Source organism: Tenrec ecaudatus, chromosome 17, assembly GCF_050624435.1.
Source record: "Tenrec ecaudatus isolate mTenEca1 chromosome 17, mTenEca1.hap1, whole genome shotgun sequence".
NCBI lineage: Eukaryota > Metazoa > Chordata > Mammalia > Afrosoricida > Tenrecidae > Tenrec > Tenrec ecaudatus.
This window is the reverse complement of record NC_134546.1, coordinates 15,187,254-15,213,087: the sequence shown is the minus strand read 5'-3', so window position 1 is coordinate 15,213,087 and position 25,834 is coordinate 15,187,254. Positions and strand designations below refer to the sequence as shown.

General features: G+C 46.1%; 1 protein-coding gene across 1 annotated transcript in view; it reads right to left on the bottom strand.

Annotated features, from left to right (window-relative positions):
* The window catches only part of PLEK (pleckstrin), a 46,688-nt gene extending 25,444 nt beyond the window's left edge, over nucleotides 1–21,244 (bottom strand). Inside the window, exons 1-2 of the mRNA XM_075535328.1 lie at nucleotides 21,166–21,244; nucleotides 12,774–12,859 (exon numbers count right to left, since the gene is read on the bottom strand). Of these exons, the coding sequence (XP_075391443.1) occupies nucleotides 12,774–12,859; nucleotides 21,166–21,190 (111 nt within the window). The 5' untranslated portion in view covers nucleotides 21,191–21,244. The remainder of the gene's footprint in view (nucleotides 1–12,773; nucleotides 12,860–21,165) is intronic.
* Between the last annotated feature and the right edge of the window lie 4,590 nt (nucleotides 21,245–25,834).

Below are 25,834 nucleotides of genomic sequence, written 5' to 3'. Positions count from 1 at the left end.
GCCCATTACTCCTTGCATACACTAATTTGAAAAACGGCTTCGTTGGTGGCCCTTGATTAAATTGTATGTGTTTGTTTATTAAGAGCAGCTTTTCAGGATACTCTTGGACATTTTGAATGTAAAATGTTTACTAGATACTAACATGATATTGCAGTTACATTTCTTGGGCGTGAGCATGACCTTGTGATTATATGAGAGAATATCCTTGTTCTTAGAAGATAAGCACATTGGAGTATTTAGAAAGAAATAGTCTGACATTTGCAACTAACTCTGAACTATTTCAGCATAAAAACATATGCATGTATCTCTCTACATGGAGCCAGGGTGGTGCTGTAGATTAGGCATCCATTGAGTTGCTGACTGCAGGTCAGCCATTCACACCCCGCAGCCACCCCACAGAAGAAAGATGCTGCTGCACTGTTGGAAAGACTTACACTCTCAGAAGCCATACAAGCAATTCTACTTTGCCCCATAGGATCATTATGAGTTGGACTTAACTCAGTGGCAGTGAGTTTGGCTTGGGTTTGTGTGTGTGTGTGTGTGTGTGTGTGTGTGTGTGTGTTTACATATACCCATGTATATGTGTGTATACACACACATATATATCTGTTTTTTCTATTTATGTATATATGCATATTATGGGCAAAACTCATAACAGTACCATGTCCACCGTGGGTAAGTTTTAGGCACTGAGCCAGGCTTAAGGTTATTCAATGAATACCCGTTCATCACGGAGGACTGATACAGTTTGGAGCGCCAGAGTATGGAGTCAAAGGACAGCAAAAGAAGAAATTAGGGCAAAATAATTGACTGTACAAAAGCAAGACCTTCTATACATTTAAAAAAGCAAATGAAAAGCAAATGAAAAGAGGAGGGTAGGTATAAGATTAGTTTATGATTAAGTCTTAATGTGTTTTTAAGGAACTCAGCTCTTGACACTCCTAGTCTAAGCGGGGCAAGCCCTGCAATCACACAGCAGGCAACTCTCAAAAGAAGAGGCGCATGTATCCAGCCAACATTAGCCGGGGCTGCCTCCCCAGCGATCAAAGAAACTGATTTTTCTAAAGTAGGAGAGAATTTGTTTTCTCGAACAACTTTTTTTTAAGACATGAAGCTGTGAAGTTGTCGGGCATGCGGGGTGAGAAAGAAGCTCTCTGAGTCTGCACTTTGATGTGGGCTATAAAAAAAACCCTGTAAGTCATTGTGGGCCTTATAAATAGAAGCATATGGAGTCACTGAGGAAAGAGATATTCTAACTTTAAACAGGATAGTCACTGGTTCAGACCAGGGAGCCCCCAAGTCCAACGACCCAGGCTGACATCCCAACTCCAGCACTCGCTAACAACACCACCTGAGCCACGGTTCCGCCTCATTCCGGTAAACAGGGATCGGGAGCAGACCCACTCCTTAGGGTTGTTGGGAATGACAGCACAGTCATCTTTCCATAAATGCTGTCTATGCCCTATGATCTGGGGGGGGGGTCCCCTGGGGAGCTCCATTGAGTCTCAGGACCCTAAAAGCTGCAGACACGCTGGAGCCTTTTCCAAAGACAGTGACAAAGAATGAGTACTCGTCTTTGGGCGTGGACAACTGGGATGAAACCTCATCTTTCCTGGGGAATTATGGGAAAAAAACTGGCTGGGCTTTCCCTCTCAAAGGGATGCACAGAGCAGATGCAAACGATCTTCCAGTGTGGGTGGTGTGTGAAGCCTTTTCTGCACGACTTACAGGACAAAATTAAATTAGTGAGCTCCCGGACATGAGAGGGGATTCAAGCGTACTTGGGGAACAATTGGGGAAATAGAAGCAGGTCAGCATTGGGGACTTAGATTAAATACCTTACGGACGCGGCGGCCTTCCCAGCCCTAAGTTGCTGCACACCTCGGTGGCTCTGATGCTACACAGGTGGCAGGAGAGCTTCCAGACGAAGGAAGACCAGAAAGAAAGGACTGGCCATCCACACGTGAAAATGGGAGAGTGAAAACCCAAGGGTGACAACGGTCTGAACTGCAAGCGAGGAAGCGGGGGTTGGGGGACAGGAGCAGACAGCATTTGATTCTGTTAAGCATGAGATCACCAGGAGCCAAGTTCACAGCAGTAGACACAACACCCCACTGCAATCCAGATACGGATGTCTCTGTCTCTACTTTCTTTTTAGGGCTCTCCTATCCTCTGATGTCCCTGCCAATGCTCGGGCCTTACCTGCTCTCCCAAAATGAAATATTCCAAACCTCTTTAATGAGACCATTGAAAAATGAACATGCCATCTGAAATGACTGTCCTGAACACTTAAAAATTACTATCCGTCAGAGCCCCGAACGGCCACTTTCTGAGTGTTTCAGATGAATGTCTTTCTTCCAGACGGTTTCATTCAGCAGGGAATAAAGGAGCAGCTCTTACGCCTCAGACACCAGCCCGGGAGGTAACACTGAACGAGGCTCCGTTCTCTGCCCTCCAGCAGTTCCCAATCTAACCGAGCTTAGGTCCGTGTTGTATGACGACAGCACCAATGAGCCACTCACTTCCTGTGTCTGCCCAGCCTCACACCGGGAAACCGCACCGGGCGCTGAGGGATGGGCAATTCTATGTTTCCTTTGAAAACTTCTCCCAGATGCCACACAGAGTCAAGACGCCACCTATAACTTCCCTTGTCCCTCAGACTTCTCTTTTCACGTGTGATGCATGGCAGGAATTCAAGAGGAACTAGCATTGTGATCCAAATTACATATCTTACTAAAGCAGAACTGTGAGTTATTATCACCCACACCCACACCCACACATATGCATGCACACGGGTGCGTGTTATTTTAAGTTGCTATTGCATTGAGTTGAAGCCCTGTATTTTAGCTACTTCATGAAACATGCCATCCAGTTTTCCACAGTGGTACATGAGATCACAAACACAAACAAATGGTGATTTTATGTCCCTGGGGAAGCTCTGGTGGCATAGGGGGTTACATGTGTGGCTGCTAGCTTAACGGTCAGCAGTTCAAATCCACCAGCTGTTCCATGGGAGAAAGGTGAGGCTTTCTAGTCGCTAAAAGATTTACAGTCCTGGAAACCCACAGGGTTGCCATGAGTTGGAATTGACTCAATGGCTGTGAGTTTGGTTTGGGTTTGGGGTTAAGTACCCTGTTGCTAACTGAAAGGCTAGGGTTCAAGTCTACTCACAGGCACTTGGAAGAAAGGCCTGGTGATCTACTTTGGGAAAGTCAGCTGTTGAAACACCGATAGAGCACAGTCGAGCTGTGACCCGCCTGGGGAGCCCCACGGCTTGGAACCAACTTCATGGTAACTGGCTTGTTCATTGGATTTATTGTTGTTAAATTTGAGTTCTGTGAAGTCAAGGTCAATAGTTTACCCACTGGTATAATTTTGACATAAGTAAATTCTTCCCAGTGGGACGATTTCTCAGGGAAAGCGTGTTTGGTGAGCATCCCTCGAGGGCATGTAGTGCTGAGCAGCACAGTTTCTGGAGTCCTGGGGACTTGACTTCAAGTCTCCACTCTGCTGCTCCTAGACCACACAGCCTTACACAAGGTTTCCCCCGGCATTAGCTTCACCCATACAATGACCATCACAAAGCACTTCGCTCCTGTGGTTGGTGAGAGAATTAAATGAGATGATGACATGCAGACAGTATTTAGCACAGGTGGCTAGCTTATATTATGGAAAGTGCTCAAAAATTAAAAATACCGATGACAATGTCCAGATAAGAATACACAGGTTTGTGAACCACTGCACCCTGAATATTGCTCATCTGCATTTAACCTGTTGACTTCCCTAACCAAGCCCAGAATCATGAGAAACAAATACACAGGTTTGTGGGAAATACCCTGAGATCGTTCTCCTGGGTAGCATTCATTTACCAACTAAAGCCAAACCAAACCCACTGCCATCAAGTCCATTCCAACTCGACCCCATAAGACAAAGCCGAAGGACTGAGTGGAACTGCTCTTTAGGGTCTCTGAGCTTTATGAGAATGGCTGGCAGGTTTGAACCCCTAACCTTGCACTTAGTAGTCCAACGCTTACCCGACAATGTTACAAGAAAGTCACTGGAAGACACGCCTGTGAGGGCCCTGGGGGAGTGCTTGGACATGGTCCTGTGTGACACTGGAGCCACATTCCTGGGTCCTGGTTCAACTCTACCACTTGGTAGTTGTGTGCCATTAGGCAAGGCTCTGCGTCACTCTGCAGCTCATTTCCTCGTCTGTAAAGCATGGGTTATGATTGTTTCCACTCTGGGGAGGCTCTGGCTGTCAAACTAGTGAAGACAGTGAGTGCTGAGAACCAGCACCCCACATGGTAGCCATTAGGATGGTGATGGATCCATCAGCAGGGCCCAGGGGCTGGGGAGTCTTTCATGGTGTGAGGGCTACAACAACAGGACTTGCTAAGGAGAACCACACAGAGGCAGATCGGTCTGTAGGAGGGAATTCCTGGGCTGGGGCTGCTGGCTCTCCTGCATTCCTTTTCTCCCTGGTCAGCCACAGGTCTTCTGCAGCCTCTGTCTTTCCTGCCCAGGATCCTTTTCCTTCTTTCCCACCACCTTGGTCCCTGGGCTTCTGGCCAGCCTACAGGCTTCCCAAATCCCCCCCTGACTCAGCCGGACCATCAGTCCTGAGCAGCGGATCGCCTGTGAGGTTGGTTGTCTAGCAAACAGCTGCATGCTCCATCAACTTCTGGGAGCGAGGTTGGTGCGGTTCGGCTCTCTTGGGGTCCCTATGAGTCGGAAGCGGCTCAATGACTCCAAACAACGAGAGGTTATTGCGGCATGTCAGCTGTGCCTCCCTTTCTTTTTAAACATACCCGAGTCAGTACTGTCTTCAAAGTCTCCAAAGCACATTGATTGAGGGAGAAGAGAAAGTAACCTGACACACAGGTAAAGGGAGGCAAACAGACAAACTCACTGTGGTGCAGCCGATCCCAACTCCTAATGACCCCATCGGTCAGGGTAGAGCTGCCCCTGCGAGTTTCCAACACTGTAACTCTTTACTGGAATTAAAAGCCCTGTCTTGCTGCCAAGGAGTGACGAGTGGTTTCGAACTGCCAACTTTGTGGATTTCAGTCCATTCACTGCATAACCACCACCCTGCCCATAATACAATTGGCCCAGGCCCCATGCTGACGCCAACCACCTGTTGTGGATTGGTTCAGCCTGCCTTTCAGGATGCAGCCTGAGATCAAAGAGGCCAGCTGGGTTTTACCATTAGGCAAGCTGAGGTTCGAATCCCAGCTCACCCGCTTCTCTGATGTTTGCCCAAGGACAAGGCACTGAGCCCCTCAGAGCCTCTCGTCTGTAGGAGGGGGATCAGGACCCTAGCTCATAAGGTGGTCAGGGGTGGAAGAGATTATGTCCGGGCAGCAGCCAGCTGCTAGAGGTGAGACTATCAATGCTCTTTTCTCCTATTCTACATTTTATTTGTTTAGCAGGTCTTGCGAACATACACAGCAAAACCCACAACTCGGTGGCATTGGTTACACTTTGGAAGTGTGTAGCCATCCTCATCCGCCTTTCCGGAGTTGTTCCCCTTTCATTCACATCAACTCGTAACCCCGAAGGTTCCTCTCTAAACTTGCAGACCATGGATGCTCTTTTTAAAATCGAAAGTGACAGGACTCCGAGGCAGGAAAATCCCAGTGTCACTTAGACACGTTGCACAATGTCACTCATGTGCTTTCCTTTAACTCTCATCTCTTAGTCGGGAGGCAAAAGAAGAAATGACCTGCAACATGTGGGAAGATACATTGCACAACAGAAAACAGAAAGATGCGTGACCTGTTGCCTCCAGGATTTCTCACTTGACGTAATCTCTGTGGGAACCTTTGCTACTAAAGTATTTTTGCCTTTGCTACTAGAGTATTCTTGCCTTTGCTACTCGAGTGGCCTTGCCTTTGCTACTAGAGAATTCTTTCCCCTAGAAACATCTTAGCTTCCCAACAGCAAGATATAAAAAGAGGTGGTGGTTGTATCCACCCAGGTGTCTTAAATAGCATTGCCTCTTGAGAAAGAAAGAAGTGACTAGAGATTCCTGTACACGTGTTGCCGTCTTCAACAAACCCAGTCAAGGCATCTCCTAGCCTTGCCAGAAAAAGATGACCAGGGCTCTTTCTTCCCTTGACCACCAGCCCTAGGATTCCTTGTTGAACTACATGCTGATACTGATAATGATAATCACTGCCATTGAGTAGCCCTTACCAAGGGCTAGGTGCTGACATAGGGTTTTAAATCTACACAGAAAAGGTAAATGATGGAAATTTAATGTTTAAATAAGTTAAGAACTGTACTGCTTTAAAAATGGGAAGTTCTGATTTTAGTTTTAGTTCTATAGGAGGTGAAGTGAATGCTTTCTAAGGCAAATCCTTCTTTAGAGTGGCTAGAATATCTTAATACACTACCATAGAGATTGTTCAAAAGGTCCCAGAGATAAATGCATACCTTATAGAAGAGATAAATTATAGGCACGAAAATATACCGATGATATAAATTGTTGGAATACCAATATTTTAAAAATTACTATTTTTAAGCAACATTTTCTAGATTGACCCTTCCAGGCCATAATGTGATTAAGATCACTCTCAATAATGAAAAACAAGTTATTCATTAAAGCCTGTATGCTTGACAACTCTAACTCTGTGACAGTCATTTTCTAGTGAGGCATCCTCACTTAGGGGAAATTTAGTCTTCTGTATTTTGTGTAATGTAGCCTGTTGCCGTCAATTCTGACACGGAACACGACTGCAATACAGAGGACTGCCCCTTAACGTTTCCAAAGCTGTCATCCAAAGATGACAGAAGCAGACTGCTACAGCGTTTCCTATAAAGCAGCTGATGGGTTTGAACCACTGACCTTTTAGCTAGCACCTGAGGACGTGACCACTAAGCTACCAGGGCTCCTTTCTGTAATTTGGGGTGTAGGAGGCAGTGGTAATTATATAGTAAAATTCTCACCTTCCATTCTGGGTTCAATGCCTGCCCAGTACATTCAAGGATAGCCCCCACTCATCTGTCAGTGGAGGCTGGAGGGTTGCTATGATGAGCACGTTTCAGTGGAGCTGCCAGACTAAGACAGACTAGGAAGAAAGATCTGGCGACCTACTTCCCAAAACCAGCCAGTGAAAGCCCTATGGATTATCACGGTCTGTTGCCACTCTGCCGGGGGTGTCCATGAACAGGAGGGGGTGGGAAGCGACTCCATGTTAGCCAAATCCAGGGGCGGGGTGACCCAACAACAGCAATAACAAGCTATGAGCACATAGACTTAATAAGAGCAGCCTCTCCTATTAAATAAGACACTCTTATTAAAGACAAAACATCGTGCAGGCCAAAAATTCATTCCCGTTCCTTACTCAGGATGCTAGCCCAAGCAATGAGGAAAGAAATAAGTCAACATTAATGACTAGCACAGGTCCTCAGAGAGTGGCCAAGCCTCCTGTGAGCCATTCACAGTCAGCGTTCACCTCTGTGGTTTTTGCTTTGTTTTCCCAAAGGATGTTTCCAAGTGCCTCCAGCTAGAAGAAAATTTAGCCGAGGGCTCATTTATTCTGCACCTTTTACCATAATTCTTACACCAAATAGACCACATCCCCTAACTTAGATTAAGAGCGCCCTGGGGTGCTATGGGTTCAGCAGTGGACTGCTCAACCAAAGGTCAGTGGTTCAAACCCACTAGGCATTCCACGGGAGCGATATTTGGCTGTCTGTGTCCAGAAAGATTGTAGCACCTGAAACCCAAGGGGACAGCTTGACTCTGGCAATGAGTCAAAATGAACTGCAATTTTGTTTTGTTTGGGGGGCAATTTACATCAAATTTGCTTTAAGAAAAATTCTGGGGTAAGAGACAGCTCCCAGAACCAGAACTGGAGAGTAAGTTCTAGGCCCAGTTTTGTGACAGCCACGTGATGTTGAGCCATCTGTGAGGCCTGGGGTCTCTCTTTCTTCTTGAGTAAAGTGAGAGACTTGAGCCAGAAGACCTACGATCTCTTCTGGGCAGCGGTGTGCGTTGTCTACTCCCTGGGCAGCGCATTTCAGACTACACTGCTCAACAGAGCCCCGCTACAACACGGAGTGTCTAAAGGAATCAGCTGAGTGCCGCTCTCTGACCCCCTCAGACTGAGATCAACTTGAATAGGCGTTTACCAAGGTGTGGCCCACGGGGTGCAAGCCCCGATAATGAATCAACACCATGAGGAGTTTCACAATGACTCGGCGTCCGCCCAGTGTCCAACACAAACCAACAGTGAGAAAATCAGCTCTCCTGGGCGCCTCCCCACGAGACTCAAGTGTTCCTGAACAATCCTGTGCCTGTATCTCCTCATCATTAAAAAAGGGGCCAACCACCACCGTCAGGACCTGTCATCCACGCCCACTAAGATCTGTGAGGGCAGATGTTGTGCCCAGCTCCAAAAAGATAACATTGTTAATGACTTGATGTCAGGCCTGCGCAAGAAATGAACTCTAGCTGCTACCAAGGACTCAAAGAGAAAGTTAATGTTTAGGGGGAAAAAACGATGGCAACACATGTCCAAATATACTTGATGCAATTGATGTGGGGGTGGTTATAAGAGCTGTAAGAGCCCCCAATAAAATGATCTTTTAATAAGAAAAAAGAAATAAACTCTAATGATTGTATCATTATGTCCACTCACGTTTCATCCCTTTCCTCTCTCCCCACCCCCCTGCCGCTCACGACAGAGAAGTGGGGACTTGAAATAGGAAACTCACAAGCTCTCCAAATAACCCTGAGAGCGGAAGAGTCTTCTGGCCGAGTTCCTATGTGACTCTTGTGAAGAATGGCCTTTCTCCTGGCACCCCACTTCCTAGGCCTTCTTGTCTGGAACTCGCAGCCCCACAGATGAGGCTCTGTGTGGGGTCAGAGTCAGAGAGCTCACCTCTCAGACACAGAATTCAGTGGAACGCACCCAGTCTGTCCCCCTACCACTCTACAAGCTATGGTACCTTCCTGATTCAACCCACTAGATTCGGTATGAAATGCTTCTAAAATGAGCTGGAAGGAAATGCAGTGCTGGATGCCTATCCTCCCCTCCCCGGTGTCCGTGGACACTTGGACTTACCCTCTTGACCAGGTAACCCTCCCGGATTCGCTTTGGCTCCATGTCGACCACGGAGAGGCAGACAGGCCACAGGCCGAGGGGAACACTCTCAGGGCCGGCTTCTCAGAGCTCACCCTCCTCTGGGAGGCAGGGCTCTTGTGGGTTGCCTTTTCTAGAGCAAGGCCCCTTTCACAATTTCCCCTGGCCTGGTGAGCGCATGATCACATCCTCTTCCCCTACCCCGAGGAGAAGCTCAGAACCAGGAACTGCAGAGCCGGACAGTCCAGTCTTTGCTCATACTGGAGGCTCATGAAAGTAAATAGTGAAGGATAACTCAGCTTAAAGACACTCTCTTGGGCCATCAAGTTAAAGAAATCCCAGAGGAGGGAGGGCGGCGGGTGCACGGAAGAAGAAGCAGAGCAAAAAGGGCTCATGGGTGGATGTAATTGTTCCTTAGATCCTGGGGACGCTTGATCAAAAAATGCCAACTCTTTGGCCAAGCATCGGTATATGGCAGATTGTTACCAAGCCTTCCTCCAATCGTAGTGGGGGTGCTTATACATTTCATCTCCTTCCTTGGGTTATTGGCTCAGCGTGCATAAAGAATATGTACGGTGAAAGGATATACCTCTGCCACACACGTGTCTTGATTTTCAACCAGGCAGTAGTCCCTTGTTCCTATCAAACAATGGCCTCGTGTCTACGTGCAGGTCCCGCAAGAGCACAATCAGGGCTTGGGGCCCTTTTTTGCACACTGTTATCATATAATGTGTGATGTGACACACAGTGTAGTATATGAATGAGAACATTTAAATATAAAAAGGAAACATCTGTCTGGTATGTTCTGCTTCCGGCCTAGTTCCATCTGACAGCAACAAGGACCGCTCTCCTCTTACGAAACTGGCTTGAATTTCTGGCAGCTGCCTGTGGTTGTATGGATACAGCCAGTTTTAAATTATATTCAGCAAAATTCTATTTGCATGTGATTATTAATATAAAACATAATGAACTAAAAATAAAATGATGAGAAGTCCAGAAAAAAGGTAACCCCTGCGAGGGGACTGACTTACCTGTGCCGGGAACCACACGAGGTGGTCTTCAGCCTGTACCATTGCATCTTTTAGTCAGAGAGGAAGATCTGTGGCCAAGTCCAAAAGTATCACTATTCCTATTTTAGTTCATATATGCAGAGGTACATTCCAGACAAGATGTGTTTGAACATATCTCTGCAATCAATGGATGGCAGCCAGCAAATTTTCCCAGCAATACATTTGTCTTAGTGGGATGACAAAAAAGGTCCAATCACAACAGTGGTTTCCAAGGACATGCATTGGGCCAGTTCAATTCAAGGTTAAGAGGTCAGCTCAGAAGGTGATTGCACCTGTTTCATGGACTCCCTGAAGGGTCAGCTCGATTGATTTTCCTCAAAAGATGCAGGAGGATCCCAAGGACTTATTAGGAAGTAGTTTTATGAAAATTGAAAATGAAACTGATCAGGAAAAAGTCCATTGCAAAAATGCACCTGATGTCCTTCAAGGGCACCAAAGGCCAGTCTAGGAGAGTCTCGTGGGAAACCTTCAGCCCACAGCCCTGATCTTGCTCCTTCAGATTGTTGTTTGGTTCCCCAAATTCAAAGAACATTGAGACAGAAAACAATATAAGTCCTCCGAGGATGCCCAGACTGTCATTATGACGTGCTGTAAATCAGAGCAGAAGTCTTCAGGGGAGTCACTGCCCTGGAACCAATCTGTCTCATAGTAACACTAAAGGCCAGACTAGAACTGCCCCTTTGGGTTTCTGAGACTTTACATCTTTATGAGAGTAAAACTCTCTCTCACACCATTGAGTCAATGCTGACTCATCCTGACCCCCTGCGGGTTTCCAAGACAGTCTTTCTCCCTCAGAGCTTCTGGTGGTTTCAAACTGCCAACCATGCAGATCACAGCCCAACCCATAACCACTACGCAACCAGGGCTTCTTGCAAGAATAGACAAGCCTCGTCTTTCTGCCTGGGAGCAGCTGGTGGGTTTGAACCACTGACCTAGTGGTTAGCAGCTCCGTGTTTAACCCGCAATGCCACCAGAGCTCCTCAGAGTAGCAAGATGGAAACACCACCTTCAGATGTGTGTAGACCAGAGGGAGAATATGTGGAGGACCAATGGCTTTATATTTTGACACTTCTGTTTAATAAAGGTTTAATAAATGTGTTCTTTTACATATTCTCATATAATTTCATGACTGTCTTAGGAAAACTATGGGGGAGGTCAGATGCTCACAGGCATCTTCCTTGAAGGCAGTCCCTGACACACTGCTGTCTCCCCACACCACAGGGGTGGGCCTGCTCCCTGCTGCTGGGGACAATGGATTAATAGTCTCTATCAGTTGAGGCAGGGAACAGGCCAACCGGGATCTGTGACATCCAAAGTTAGGCTGCCATCCTAAATCTAGGATCCTAAATCTAGGATCTGCCCATCTTGCCACATGTATACCCCTAATCCCTCCTCTTCCTATTGCGTGGATACCCCTAGATCACCCCCTCACATTACTGTATTAGCTATAGCACAATCCCTTCCTGTGACATATGTCTTCACCTATAATTAGGGGCTTGCATGTCCCCAGTGGATAAAAGCCTGGGCTAGCATTAAAGATTCTCTCTCTCCCTCCACGTGGACCACCAAGTGGGGCTGAGGTGAGCATGCTACCATGAATTGTGTCTGGCTCCATTTCAATACTTCTCTTCTATCTCTCATGCTCTCTAAACTTTACTATGATCTTTAATTATTATCGCTGTACAATTGAGCCTACTGGACCCATAATGATGTGTTAGGGGCTGGCTTCCCCTGACAGAAAAACTCCCGCCCAGAGGGAAAGAGAAGAAGGGCACAGCCGGAACCAGAAGAGCAGGGAGCGACTGCCTGCAGGGCTTGTTTCTTCCCATCCCGTGAGGGCCTTATGGAGTCCCCGCAATGCTTATTAGAAGATGTTTGCAGCCAAGCAAGTTTCAGAAACCAGACACTGTAGAACTATCTTGGGAATGCCCCATGCCTTTAACAACAGTAAAGACTCTTCTTCCCAGAAGGACTACAGTGGAGGGGCCTGTGGTGATCTTAATCCTGTGTTTCCCAAAGTTATCTGACCACCAGGACCCTTTCTCATTTTCCTCTTATCCTTCTGAAAAGATGCCTATCATCGATTTCAGAAAAGATTCCTACTATTTATTTCAGAAATATCATTCCAAAGACAATTCCTGTTATCATTCTGGAAAGCCAACATGCTACAAAACAAACTGAGAGGCATTCACCTGGCTGTGTGAAGATGGATAGATTTTTTTCCATCATTCATGACCTCAATTTTCCCATTTGTAGAACAGGGCTAAAAATTCCTGTGGTGAAGAACACATCAGCCTATGTGATCATGTGGTTCTGAAGGGATCAGTTATCAGACATCAAAGAACAAAAAATCATATCATTGGGTGCACACCTCCATGATATGATCACTGAAGATAAACGGGTGCATAAGCAAATGTAGCGAAGAAAGCTGATAGTGCCCGGCTATCAAAAGAGATAGTGTCTGGGGTCTTAAAGGCTTGAAGGTAAACAAGCGGCCATCTAGCTCAGAAGCAACAAAGCCCACATGGAAGAAGCACACCATCCTGTGTGATCACGAGGTATTGAAGGGATCAGGTATAGGACATCATCAGAAAAAAAAAAATCTTACCATAGTGAATGAAGGGGTAAGTGCAGAGTGGAGATTCAAAGCCCATTTGTCGGCCACTGGAGATCCCCTCGCAGAGGGACAGGGGTCTAGGGGAGGAGATGAGTCAATCAGGGTGTGATGTAGCACCAATGAAGAATACAGCTTTCCTCCAATTCATAAATGCTTCCTCCCCCCACCCCAACTATCATGATTCGAATTCTACCTTGCAAGTCTGGATAGAGCAGAGGTTGTACACTTGTGCAGATAGGAGCTGGAGGCACAGGGAATCCAGGGTGGATGATACCTTCAGGACCAGGGGTGTGAGGGGTGATACTGGGAGGGTAGAAGGTGAGTGGGTTGGAAAGAGGGAACCAATTACAAGGATCTACATGTGACCTCCTCCGTGGGGGACAGACAACAGAAAAAGGGGTGAAGGGAGACGCCGGATAGGGCAAGATATGACAAAATAATAATTTATAAATTATCAAGGGCTCATGAGGGAGTGGGGGACGGGGAGGGAGGGGAAAAAAGAGGACTTGATGCAAAGGGCTTAAGTGGAGAACAAATGTTTTGAGAATGATGAGGGCAAAGAATATACAGATGTGCTTTACACAATTGATGTATGTATGGATTGTGATAAGAGTTGTAGGAGTCCCTAATAAAATGTTTAAAAGAAATTCCTGTGGTGTGAAGCTCTCCTGAAGATCGATTGGGATAATGCCTGTATGTGTTTAGAAACATGTCTGATCATAGTAACTAACCATAACTGTTGACTCTTCCTCATCTTCAAGGCAGCTCTCTAGTACCCGAGCTATGGCTGATCCTTGCCAATGATCGTAAAGTCACCAAGTTACACACATAATCACAGAACCAGGCTTTCTATTTCTTCTTTTCCTCATTATACAGAAGAGGGTTCTTTGGTTGCAAAAAAAACCCACCTCTGGCTAATATAAACTCAAAAAACTCACCACCATCGAGATGATGCTGACTCATAGTGACCCTACAGGGCAATGTAAAACTGCCCCTGTGGGTTTCTGAGACTGATTCTTGACCAGAGGGGAAAGTCTCGTCTTTTTCTGGGGGAGTGGCTGGTTTCAGACTGCTGACCTTGAGGTTAGTAGCCACAATGAGAATTAACTGGAAGAGGTGGCTCATAGGTATGGAGAGAAGATGAAGATCCAGGTATCGGAACCTGGATGGACCTAAGCAGCTGTAGAGTTTCAGGAAGTACGAGTTAGGGGGCAGTCTCTCCTTGAGCTAGGGGACAGTGTGTCTTTGGGACACTAAGATGGGAGAATGGCGTTCAGGTCTACAGCGGTCGCCAAGCCTGGGTGACCGACTGGCCTCACTTGGCTTATTGTATACAGAGGGTGCAGCAGCTGAACTGACCACCCTATTAGATCAGTGACCAGTAGAGGAGGGGTAGTCCAGCCAGCAAGGTGTTGTTATCAGTAAAAAAGGAAGGTTCTCAGGCAGGCAAAATCAACATGTGTCCCTTAAGTTATCTGAAGGTTAGGGGGCCCTGTTTGGGAGTTAACTGAAAACTTACTGATTCACTTTCCTCCTTGCTCCCGGTGTTATCTCTACCCTAATTCTCAGTTTTTATTCTGTGATAACATCACCCAAATCAAACCCTGGCCATCGAGCGGACGATGACACAGGGTAAGACAGAGTAAAACACCTCCGTGGACTTGGCTATCATTTTTACCAATACAGATCACCGGGCCTTTCCTTCACGGTAGTGATGTGTGGGTTCAAGTTCAAGCCACCACTATTTTGTTTAGCAGCTGAACATGAAATGTTAGGACTGCACAGGGACATTTTGCTAACATCAACCGACCCCATCCCCAAATAACTCCATTCCAACTCAGAGAGGCCCTGTAGGACAGAGGAGAACTGCCCCATAGGATTTCCAATGTGATGAATCTCATTGAAAGCAGACTGCCGTACTTTTATTCTACGGGATGGCTGGAGGGCTGAACCACTGATCTTTCTGAAAGAAGCTGAGCACTTTAACCGCCATGCCACTAGGATGCCTTTATGCCAATCGTGATTCTAGAGAATGATATATGCCTGGCCATCAATTTTCCATTGCACAAAGTTAGTTACAAAATTATTAGGAAATATTGGGGGCTCGGGGAGGGCAATCAACCATTGATGGCATTTGGGCAAAATGAAAACCAATACAGGGATCATTTTCCACATTTATATGCAAACAGGAATCATTAGCAAAAGTACTGGAAGCAGTTCCTAGAGCTACCAAGGCAAGCCAACCACGTCTGATTCCATGGCTAACTATACCTCCTTGAGTTTAAGAGAATGATTTTCCCTAGGATAACCAGAGGACTTAAAGACTCCTTACGTGGACTTGTCTTTTTATTATTTGGTGGGGAAGGGTGCTTACACATCACCATGAGGCAGACCCAACTCTGAGAACTAACTAGCTATGTAGTGTGAAAGCACACCCTGCATTCTGACTAACTCCTTTCAAGAAATATGTCTTGAGTGCTTACTGTGTGCCGGGCCCCGCACCGGGAGCAGAGGTACAAACCTCTTCCTAGAAAGGAGGTCTCTCAATTTGTAAAGCAGCTGAGCCTTAGCCCTGATGACTCCATTGGGAGCTGCCACACCGTTTCCTCTCCTTAGCAGCACCTAGTGGTCAGTAGAGGGAATGGCAAATCAGTGATATCATTTAGGCTTCTCTCCTCAGAATCTTCTGGAAATTGGCATTCTGTTTCCGGGTCCCGCAGAGGTAATTCCTGTTCTGAGGGAGCTCTGGCGTCGTGTTGCTTTGCGCATGTTTGGTGATATACTCTCTGTCATAGGGTCAATGCTGACTCATTGCAACTCCCTGTGAGGTTCTGAGGCTGTTTATGGAAGTAGAAAGCCCAGTCTTTCTCCTGAGGAGCTGCTGGCTGTTTCTAACTGCAGATCATGTGGATCACAGCAGATCAAACCCACCAGCCTACCATCTGCAGGGGAAGGATGAAGCTTTCCACTCCTGGACTGACAGGCTCAGAAGCCCACAGGGGCACTCCTAGCTGTCCTACAGGGTCATTATGGGTTAGAATTGACTCTGGTGTGAGTTTGAGTTAGGTCTTCTCTTAGCAGAGTTTCATCAAGTGCTCTTCTGCTGTCCAGACCCCATTGCCACATCAGATGGTTAGAGTCGCTTCTAACCTCTTCCTTGTTCTTGTCGTTGTTCACTGTCGTCAAATTGGTTCTAATATAGCAACCTTCCCCCGCCCCCGCTCCGTCTAAATAGAGACACATTTAGCAAATCTTAAACAGGACAAAGACAAAGACAAATCATCCATATGAGAGACACCCTCATCATAAGGCCACAATGGGGTCAAGGGATCCCAGTCATGTGGCCACTTAAAGAGGACATAGGAAACAAAGGAAATAGCCACACAACCTTGATTGGTGGCAGATCAATTCATCATAGCTGCAGGTTGGACTCCCGTAGCAGCACGAATAAGATCAGGATGCGTACGCAATGACAGATGAGAAAAGTCTACAAAGTGGGTGTAGGACCTTCCAACCAAGGTAGTTGGGGTGTAGCTATGTGACTCTAGTGCCCCAATGTCCATTATGGGCACACCTTGGCAGGTCCCTGAAGGAGCAGCAGCTGCCCCTCCTGGGCTGCCTAGAGGACTGGTCATTCGTTTGCAGACACATTCTGCTGGAGAGCAAAGCATTTCAAGTTGCAGGTCAACGATCAGGACTCAATGGACCAACGAACCCAATGGAGGCTAAATCTATGGGGGGCTCAAGATGGAGTTAATCCAAAGGGAAATGGGCCCCACTGTAGCCTTCTGAAAATCTAGAACAGAAAGTCCTTTTATGATTTTGCTACCTGCCAGTCCCTGCTGGAAGCACGTGACAGGAATTAATGAATGCAACGTGCAGAACTACCTGAGGAGGGAGGGATTATTACAGTCAATTCCTTGTTACCAGGCAGAGATTTGAGGCATAGAAAAGTTAAGGTTGCCCTGGCTATCAAAAGATATAGCATCTGAGGTCTGAAAGACTTGAAGTTAAACAATCTAGCTCAGAAGCAACAAAGCCCCCATGGAAGAAGCACACCAGCCTGTGTGATCATGAGGTGTCGAAAGGAGGAGGTATCAGGCATCAAAGAACAAAAAAATCATATCATTGTGAATGAGGGGGAGTGCGGAGTGGAGACCCAAAGGCCATCTGTAGACAACTGAACATCCCCTTATGGAAAGGTCGCGGGGAGGAGACGAGCCAGTCAGGGTGAAGTGTAGCAATGATGAAACATACAACTTTCCTCTAGTTCCTAAATGCTTCCTCACCCCCCACGGCCCCCCCAACTATCATGATCTCAATTCTACCTTACAAATCTGACTAGACCACAATTGATGTATGTATATGTATGGATTGTGATAAGAGTTGTATGAGTCCCTAATAAAATGTAAAAAAAAAGGAAAAGGAAAAAAAAAGAAAAGAAAATGATTAGGGCAAAGAATGTACAGATGTGCTTTATACAATCGATGTATGTATATGTATGGATTGTGATAAGAGTTGTATGAGCCCCTAATAAAACGTTTAAAAAAAAAACAAATCTGGCTAGACCAGAGGATGTACACTGGTACAGATAGGAACTGGAAATGTAGGGAATCCAAGACGGATGATCCCTTCAGGACCAGTGGTGAGAGTGGTGATACCAGGAGGGTGGAGGGAAGGTGGGGTGGTAAGGGGAAACCAATTATAAGGAACTACATATGACCTCCTCCCTGGGGGGGGGGGTGGACAATAGAAAAGTGGATGAAGGGAGACATCGCATAGTGTAAGATAAGACAAAATAATAATTTATAAATTATCAAGGGTTCATAAATGAGGGGAGAGCGGGGAGGGGGAGGGATGAGGAGCTGATGCCAGGGCCTTACAGAGAGAGCAAGTGTTTTGGGAATGATGAGGGTAGCAAATGTATAAAATTGCTTAATACCATTGATGTATGTATGGATTGTGATAAGAGTTGTATGAGCCCCCAATAAACTGACAAAAAAATTAAGGTTGCATGACTTATGAGAGCAGAGCTGGCATTTGAATCTTGGCAGGTGAGAGTACAACCTCTAAACCAACATCATGCTCCGTCTTGCTTGATGGTTGATGTTGCTCAGGGCAGAGCCCCAGCACAACCCAGTGAAATGCTGCCTGTCCCCTCCCACCCTCAGGATCTGTTGGGGGAAGGGACCGTTGTGACTCATAGGATGTCACTGGCTGAGTCTTGGAAGTAGATCACCATGCCTTTCTTCCTAGCCACCACTGACAGATGGGTAATGGCTACACGGAGCTATATAGGCCAGGAATCAAACCCAATTCTAGAGGTTTGCTGTTACTAATGGCTATTTTCTGTACACTGGAACAAGACGATACCTGGACCAGCACCACCCTGACAATTGTTGTTGTGTTTGGACCACGGTTTCAGCCATGCTGTTATTCACCAAGGAGCTTCCTCTTTGTGCTAACCGTTTCTTTATCAAGAATGATGTTCTTTCCCAGAGCTTGATCCCACCTGACAATATGCCCAAAGTCACCAAAACAAAGCCTCCCCATTCTCACCGCTAGCATTCAGGCTGGACCTCTTCCAAGGAAGATTGGTTTGTTCTGGTGTTTTATGGTGTGTGTAATCTTCCTCACCAACACCATCACTCAAATGCTTGTACAAGGGGGTACCCCAAAAAACCCCGATGCTCATTTGTTTTTTTGATGTGAGGGGGATAGTGCATTTGGAGTTTGTTCCACCAGGTCAGACTGTTAATCAAGCTTTCTATTTAGAGGTTCTTAAAAGATTGATTAACAGTATGTGACCCAAAAAAAAAAGCCTGATTTGTGGCAAATGAGGGACTGCTTTTGCCACCATGACAATGCACCTGCTCATGCAGCCATCTCAGAGGGCCAGCTTTGGGCAAAAACAGCAGCCTTTCTTGCCCCACGCACCTAACTCTCCATGCAACTTCTTTTTGTTTCCATGAATGAAGAATAACATGAAAGGACAGTGATCTGAAGACATAGAAGAGGTGAAGAAAAAATACGGGAGGTGCTGTCAGCTATCCAAACAGATAAGTTTGAAAAATGTTTTCAAGAATAGAATCACAGATTTGACAAATGTATTAACTTCAATGGGGAGTACTCTGAAGTTGATAAGGTTGTTTTTGTTTGTTTATTCATTTAAATACATTGTTTTGAAAAAATCCATTGGGGGCGTACCCCTCATATTCGTCTTCAGTCTTCCTTATTCAATGCCTGACTATTGCATACGTATGATGCCATTGGAAATGCTGTACATGACTTAGGTCAGACCCATCTTATTCCTTGAGGAGACACCTTTGCTTCTTAGCAATTTACAGAGCTCCTTGGCAGCAGTTGTCCAATGCAGTTCATCATTTGTTTTGTTGACTGCTATTTCACAAGTGTTGATTATGAGTCCAAGTAAAAGGAAATACTTCAATCTTTTGATTGAATGAAAAACTTCCAATGTGGTGAAGAATGTTGATGGTGCCCAACTATGAAAGGATATAGCATCTGGGGTCTTAAAGACTTGAAGGTAAACAAGTGGCCATCTAGCTCAGAAGCAACAAAGCCCACATGGAAGAAGCACACCAGCCTGTGTGATCATGAAGTGTCGATGGGATCAGGTATCAGGCATCTAAGACCCTGAACAAAACCATACCCAAGATGAATTGAGGGTGAGGGGAGGGCATAGAGTAGACACTCAATGCCCATCTGTAGACAATTGGACATCCCCTCACAGAGGGGTCACAGAGAAGAGATGAGGTAGTCAGGGTGCAGTATAGCACTGATGAAATGCACAACTTTCCTCTAGTTCTTTGGTGCTTCCTTCCCCCCACTATCATGACCTCAATTCTACCTTACAAATTGGATTAGACCAGAGCATGCACACTATTGCAGATAAGAACCAGCAACACAGGGAATCCAGGATAGGTAAACCCCTCAGGGCCAACAAGGAAAGTAGAATTACCAGGAGGATTAGGGGAGGGGAGGGAGGAGAAAGAGGGAATTGATCACAAGGATCAATCTAGAACCCCCTCCCAGGGTACTAATAATGGAAAAGTGGGTGAGGGGCAATGGAGGACAATGTAAGATATGGAAATAATCATCTACAATTTATCAAGGGTTTTTGAGGGAGGGCAGGCAGGGGAGGACTGGGAAGAAATGGGGAGCTGATATCAGGGGTTCAAGTGGGAAGAAGACGCTTTGAAAATGATGATGGCAGCATATGTGCAAATGTGCTTGACACACTGGAGGAATGCATGGATTGTGATAAGAGATGTAAGAGCCCCCAATAAAAGTATTAAAAAGAAAAACTTCCATCTTTTCTCCATTTACCATGACGTCGGTTCAACTGTGAGGACTTCGTTTTCTTTATGCTGAGGTATTGACCAGGCTGAAGGCCATGGCCTTTGATCTTCATCAGAAACTTGTACAATTTCACTTCATTTCCTTCAAGGAAGATTATGTCATATGCATATCACACATTGTAAATGAGCCTTTCTCCAATCCTGCTGCCACATTCCTCTTCATCCACTCCAGTCTCTTACTCTTTGCTCAGCATTGAATAATGTAGTGAAAGAACGCAACCTTGACACACGCTTTTTCCATCTTGAAACCACATGTTCCATTCGAATGACTGCCTCTTGGTCTGTGCACAGAGTCCACATGAGCGCCTTTAAATGTTCTAGAATTCCCATGTTTTACAGCATCATCCATAATTTGCTATGAGCCACACACTTGAACTCATTTTGTAGTTAATAAAATGCAAGTAAATATCTTTCAGGCTGTGCTTTCACCCAAGAAGTATCTGACACCTGCAGGACCATCATTTTGTTCACATCTTCTTCTGAATTTATAGCAGTGGCCATCCGTGTATGGCTAGATAATGACCTTCAGCAACACTCTCGGTATCTGTTGATTGACATAAATGATATTCTCCTATGATTTCCGCATTCAGTGGGATCACCTCTTTGGGGGCATGGATATGATCGTGTATCTGTACCAGCCTGTTGGCCACAGTTTTTGGTTAAGATGAGTGAGCACTTCCGGAGGGTCCTAATGATTTCTAGTGGCGTCCTACAGAAGCAGAGAGCAGAAGCACACAGTGGGGTGAAGATACAACTGAAATCAGGAAAGATCAAGCAGTGCCCAGGACTACCAGAGCTAGAAGAGAGAGGAGGGATCTTCTAGAGAGAACAGAGACAGCATGGGCAAGCTGACATCCTGAATCTGGACTTCTAGACTCCAGAATTGTGTAGCAATAATTCTTGTTCCAACAACACCTGCTTCGTAGGGTTTTGTAATGTAACCCTAGAAACTAAAACCCCGAGCCTCTGTTTCCACATCTACAAAGAATGGACAGGAGTCGTACCCAACTCTAGGACTGTTGTGAACATTCCGTAAGATGTCCATTGATGACTATAAAGCAGGGAGTGTAGTGTGTTCGTCTGGACTCCTAGAGGAAAAACAAAACACAGGAGATTCAATACAGACATAGATAGAAAAGATACGGATTTAGACATATGAAAGAACTTTATATCAAGAAAGAACTGTGTGACAAGAAAGTGACCCAGCCCAGTCCAACTCAAATCCAAGGGTCAGATGCCAGGTGGATTCCCCTCCAGCTTCACGCAGCTGCTGGCTGATAAAGTAGTAAGGCAATGGGAGCAGGGAGATCGCAGGCCAGTGGGGTACAGATTCGCATGGGTCTGAGGTCAGCAGGAATGTGGCAGGGCCCTTACTGCTTCCAGGGACAGCAGATCACATGGGGCACCAGCCCCAAAGCAAGGCACGGAATCCAAGTAAACAAGAAGACAAAGAGGGATGAGAGAGAGAGACCATTTCTCCTCAGTGTCTCTTTTATAAAAGGCCACACCCCCAAGGGGGTGTCATCAGGATGTGACCTGATTGATTGGTTTTCCCTCCCCCCCATCTTCACACAGGTGCAACAAGTTGACATAAACCCCAACCATCAAAGTCACCCCTTGTCAACTTGGCACTTGTACACACTCTTTACTCGTACATAATCTCCAAACAGAGACAATAATAAAATCATCCTTTTGCCTAACAGGATACAACTAACACCTGCACAATGAAAAACATAGCAGTCCCTTTAAATCTTATATTCTATAAGTGAACAAAAGAAGATAGTTGATGCCTAACAATTGTGTTTTTGTCAACACTTGCCTACACCCTAAGTCCTAGAAGATTATCAATATGCAGTAGGCGGGTCTTCTGTCAGGCAGCTATCTAAGTGAGCCATCAGCTAAGTCCACACGGAAGAAGCAAACCAGCATGTGTGATCTAAGAATTATAAATAATAAAATCCAAACAGGGAGGAGGGATTGGTGTTAAAGCTTAAATTCTGCACACCTGGTTTGCAGAAGGCTGTAGATGACAGTGAAAGGCCAAAACCCATTTGCAGGGTCCCCCATGGGAACTAAGCCTCTGACGAATTCCCTCTGACTATCAACTAGAGACGGGAAAGGCCTTGTTACCAGGCAGAGTACATTGCACGGGGGACGGCTGTACTGGTAGCTCGGTCAAATATGACACCTTACCATTGATCTCCCTCTTGACCCAAGAAATACGGCTCCAGGTGTTAACATGTTCTGCTCTGTTTGGGCTGAGGTTTTCCTTCGATTCATCGTGTCATTTTTGTCAGACCATTTGTTTGCATCCTGTCTTGATTTTGCATGATTTTCTGTACGTGAGGCCCAGGTCAGGTAAACCCATGGCGACAACAGCTGGATTAATAGATTCAAAGGGGCCTGACAGAGGAGGAAATGGGGAGCTAAGAGCGATGCGAAGAAGAAGTGTCCTGGAATTGTTTGTGGTGATAGTTGCGCAGCTCTTAGGAACATGACTGAACTGTGACACGTGAATTGTACGTCGGTGAAACTGTGAAAAATAAACTAAATACTTTTTAAGAAATGGAAAGTGACCCAGCATGCCAGCGTGGGGGCAGCTTCAGCAGAGTGAAATCACCAGAAGTCTAAGCAAAGCCTTCAAGGGCCTCTGACCCACCGGCGCGTCTGACCCACCATGGCCTGGGCTGCAGGACGGGACACCCTCAGTGCAGATGTCAGCACCCCTGCCATCAGGCATCTGCAGTCACAAGGCAGCAGACCATACCAGCCATCCGCGATCACCATCTGTGGAGGCTGCCTGGGCAGCAGGGGAGAATCCTGAGACAATCTCCTGGGGAAACCCACAGGAACTTATAGGGCTGTGAGTGAGTCATCTTCTGCAGAAGCCCCCCAAATACACAGGTGACTAGGGCAGGGGGGCAGCATCCCCATCACAGAAGGTACTGGAAGAGCTCGATGCATGTGTTTCTATGAGGCTAGATTCCCCACACACACCCACCTACCCCCAGACGTGCATGACACCAGACTCACTGTTATATGTCTGCCTCATGGTCACCAGATACCTGGGTTATCTTCAATCTCCAACTTGTTCAGACACGCTCTTTGCTAAAATGGGCTTCTTGGGATACAGCTGCAGGGAGTTGCAGTTGTCACCCATCCTTCTTACATTTCCAGCCCATGTCCCAGTGAGCTAAGTGGCATTAAGTGTAGCTGAGGTCACTGACGAGACTTTTCAAGAAGCTATTTTAAAAGTCACTGACATCATCCACAGGGAGCTGTTTTTCCTGGGTCAGCGCAGCCTCCTCTGTGCACCGGAGGCATATTATTTGCTAGTGGAAGCAACAGGGAAGAGCTCAAACGACACAATGCATTGGGTCAATCTGCTATACACGACCTCATTAAGGTGTTGAAAAGCAAGGATGTTACTTTGAAGACTAAGGTGGGCCTGACGCAAGCCATGATCTTTTCAATGGCCTCAGATTAATGTGAAAGTGTGGGACATTGAATAAGGAAGCTCGACGAAGAATCGATGTATTTGAAGTGCAGCATTAGCGAAGATATTGGAAGTACCAAGAACAAATAAATCTGCCATGGAAAAATATACAACCAGAAAGCTCCTTAGAGGCAAGGATGGCAAGTCTCTGCCTCACATACTTTGAACCTATTGTCAGGAGACCTGTTTTCCCTGGAGAAAGGACATCATGTTTGGTAAAAAGTGTCAGGCACACACAAAGTTAATGGAATTTCCCCACCAACTTTGTGAAGTCCCTTCATGTTTTGAGTGCCTTGTAACCCAAAGGTCTCGTCTTCTAGCACCTTCTCGAACAATACATGCCTTGTTTTGTTTTTTGTTTTTGTTTTTTAGTGCAACCCAACCAAATCACTGCACAGAGGGATGTTGTGGCTAATTTTCAAAATTGGATCCCCTCGCCGGTCTTAGGTGCCCTGGTGGGCGCTAGCCCACAGGCACTGGACTGCTAACTGCAAGGTCGACAGTTCAAATCTACCAACTGTCCCTCAGGGGAAAGATGAAATTATCTGCTCCCGTTAAGATTTGCAGCCTCGGTCAGAACTGACACAAAGGCAAAGGGTAGTCTGCCTTCATCTGTAAGCTCCACTAAAACCTGCCTGACATGACTGACTATTGGGATCTTAAATATTATTGGCTCTGCTTTCAGTATCACAGCAACACATGAGCCACTCCAGTAGGTCAAATTGTCAGACTGGCCATGAACCGGTCACCTGGAGCCGGATGCCTGTCTTGTTTCCTGGGAGGACTGTGAATTGGCTTGCAAGCATTGGGTACCTGTGACCAGAATCATATAAAATGATTAAGTAGGATGCTCATTGGTTTGATGAGAATCACATATACCATGATATGGAAATTGATAGGAAGATTTCCTTGTTCATGGAAACTATGCTCCCACTATCCCATGTAGTGGCTGAGCCTACTGATGAGGCCGAAGATGCTTTGATCCATTCTCTTTGACTTGATTCTCTGTATACAGTGAACAGTGATAGGCTCAGGCTCATTGAGTCTTAATGGGTGGATTGCTAATCTGAACCTGCAGTCACAGCTGGTATTGGGACAATGCCCCGCAAAGGTGGGCCACATTGCCAGCACGTGGCAATCTACTTCTAAAATTCAGCCAATGAAGGTGCTGTGCATCATCATCATCGGGCCCCAAGCCCATCCAGGAGACAGAGCAGGACCCAGCAGAGTTTGGCTCGGCTGTGAATGGGATTGGCATGAGTGGGAGGTCAACTCATTACAGCATATTGGACAATACTTATCTCCAGAGAGATGGATTAACCAGTAAGCAAAGTAAGCACAGGCTTACTTGGGCCTGCTTACTCCTCTGTAATGAGCAATGTCACATGGGTTTCAGCCCATCCACAATGTGAGACTGTTCATTAGTATTAGGTAAGTAAGTATAAGGAAGCCCATGCTGACCTTGCTTGCTGGGCACTTGTCCCTGTGAGGGATGATGGATGTGAGAAGAGGCTCTGATTGTGTAGGCCGGTGTGATGGGGGTTGGGAGAAAGACAGATGCCAGCCATACTGAGCAGCAGAATCTCTGATAGGATAGGGGGGAAAAATGGCCAATGGTTCACTGCAGATTAGTAAGTAAGCACGAGTAAGCCTGTGCTTACCTTGCTTCTTTGGGTAGTCTGATACTGGTTAGGATCTTCTCTCTCAGTTTGCATCTGTATTTTTTTGTAGCTGTGGTGAGACCCGTCCCTTCACCACCTGTCTTCATGGTTACCATGGTGATCCAGGTTCATTTTAGATGGCATGTGTGATAGAACAGATGGGTTCTGTGATTTGTGAGATCTCTCTCTAAAAATACGGACCTGACATTCGCAGCAGCAGTACGTTGACAACATGGTGTTGGGTGGAGTCTTTCAGTCACCCAGTAATTGGAGGCCCTACTGCCAGCTTGTGCTTGCCAGCCTCTGGATGTCTGGGTGAATTAGAGATATTCAGACAGTCATCTGAACAGATACGTTATAGCAGGTAGAGATTGCCTCTAGTCTTTCCTTCCTGTTTGTTTGCTTGCTTGTTTTTATACTGCGGGCCTTCCTGTTCTGCCCCATTCTACCATCAAACACCTGCTCTCAAGTCACTCATTTTTACTAAATTGAAACAGAAGTCAGTTCCAAATTCAC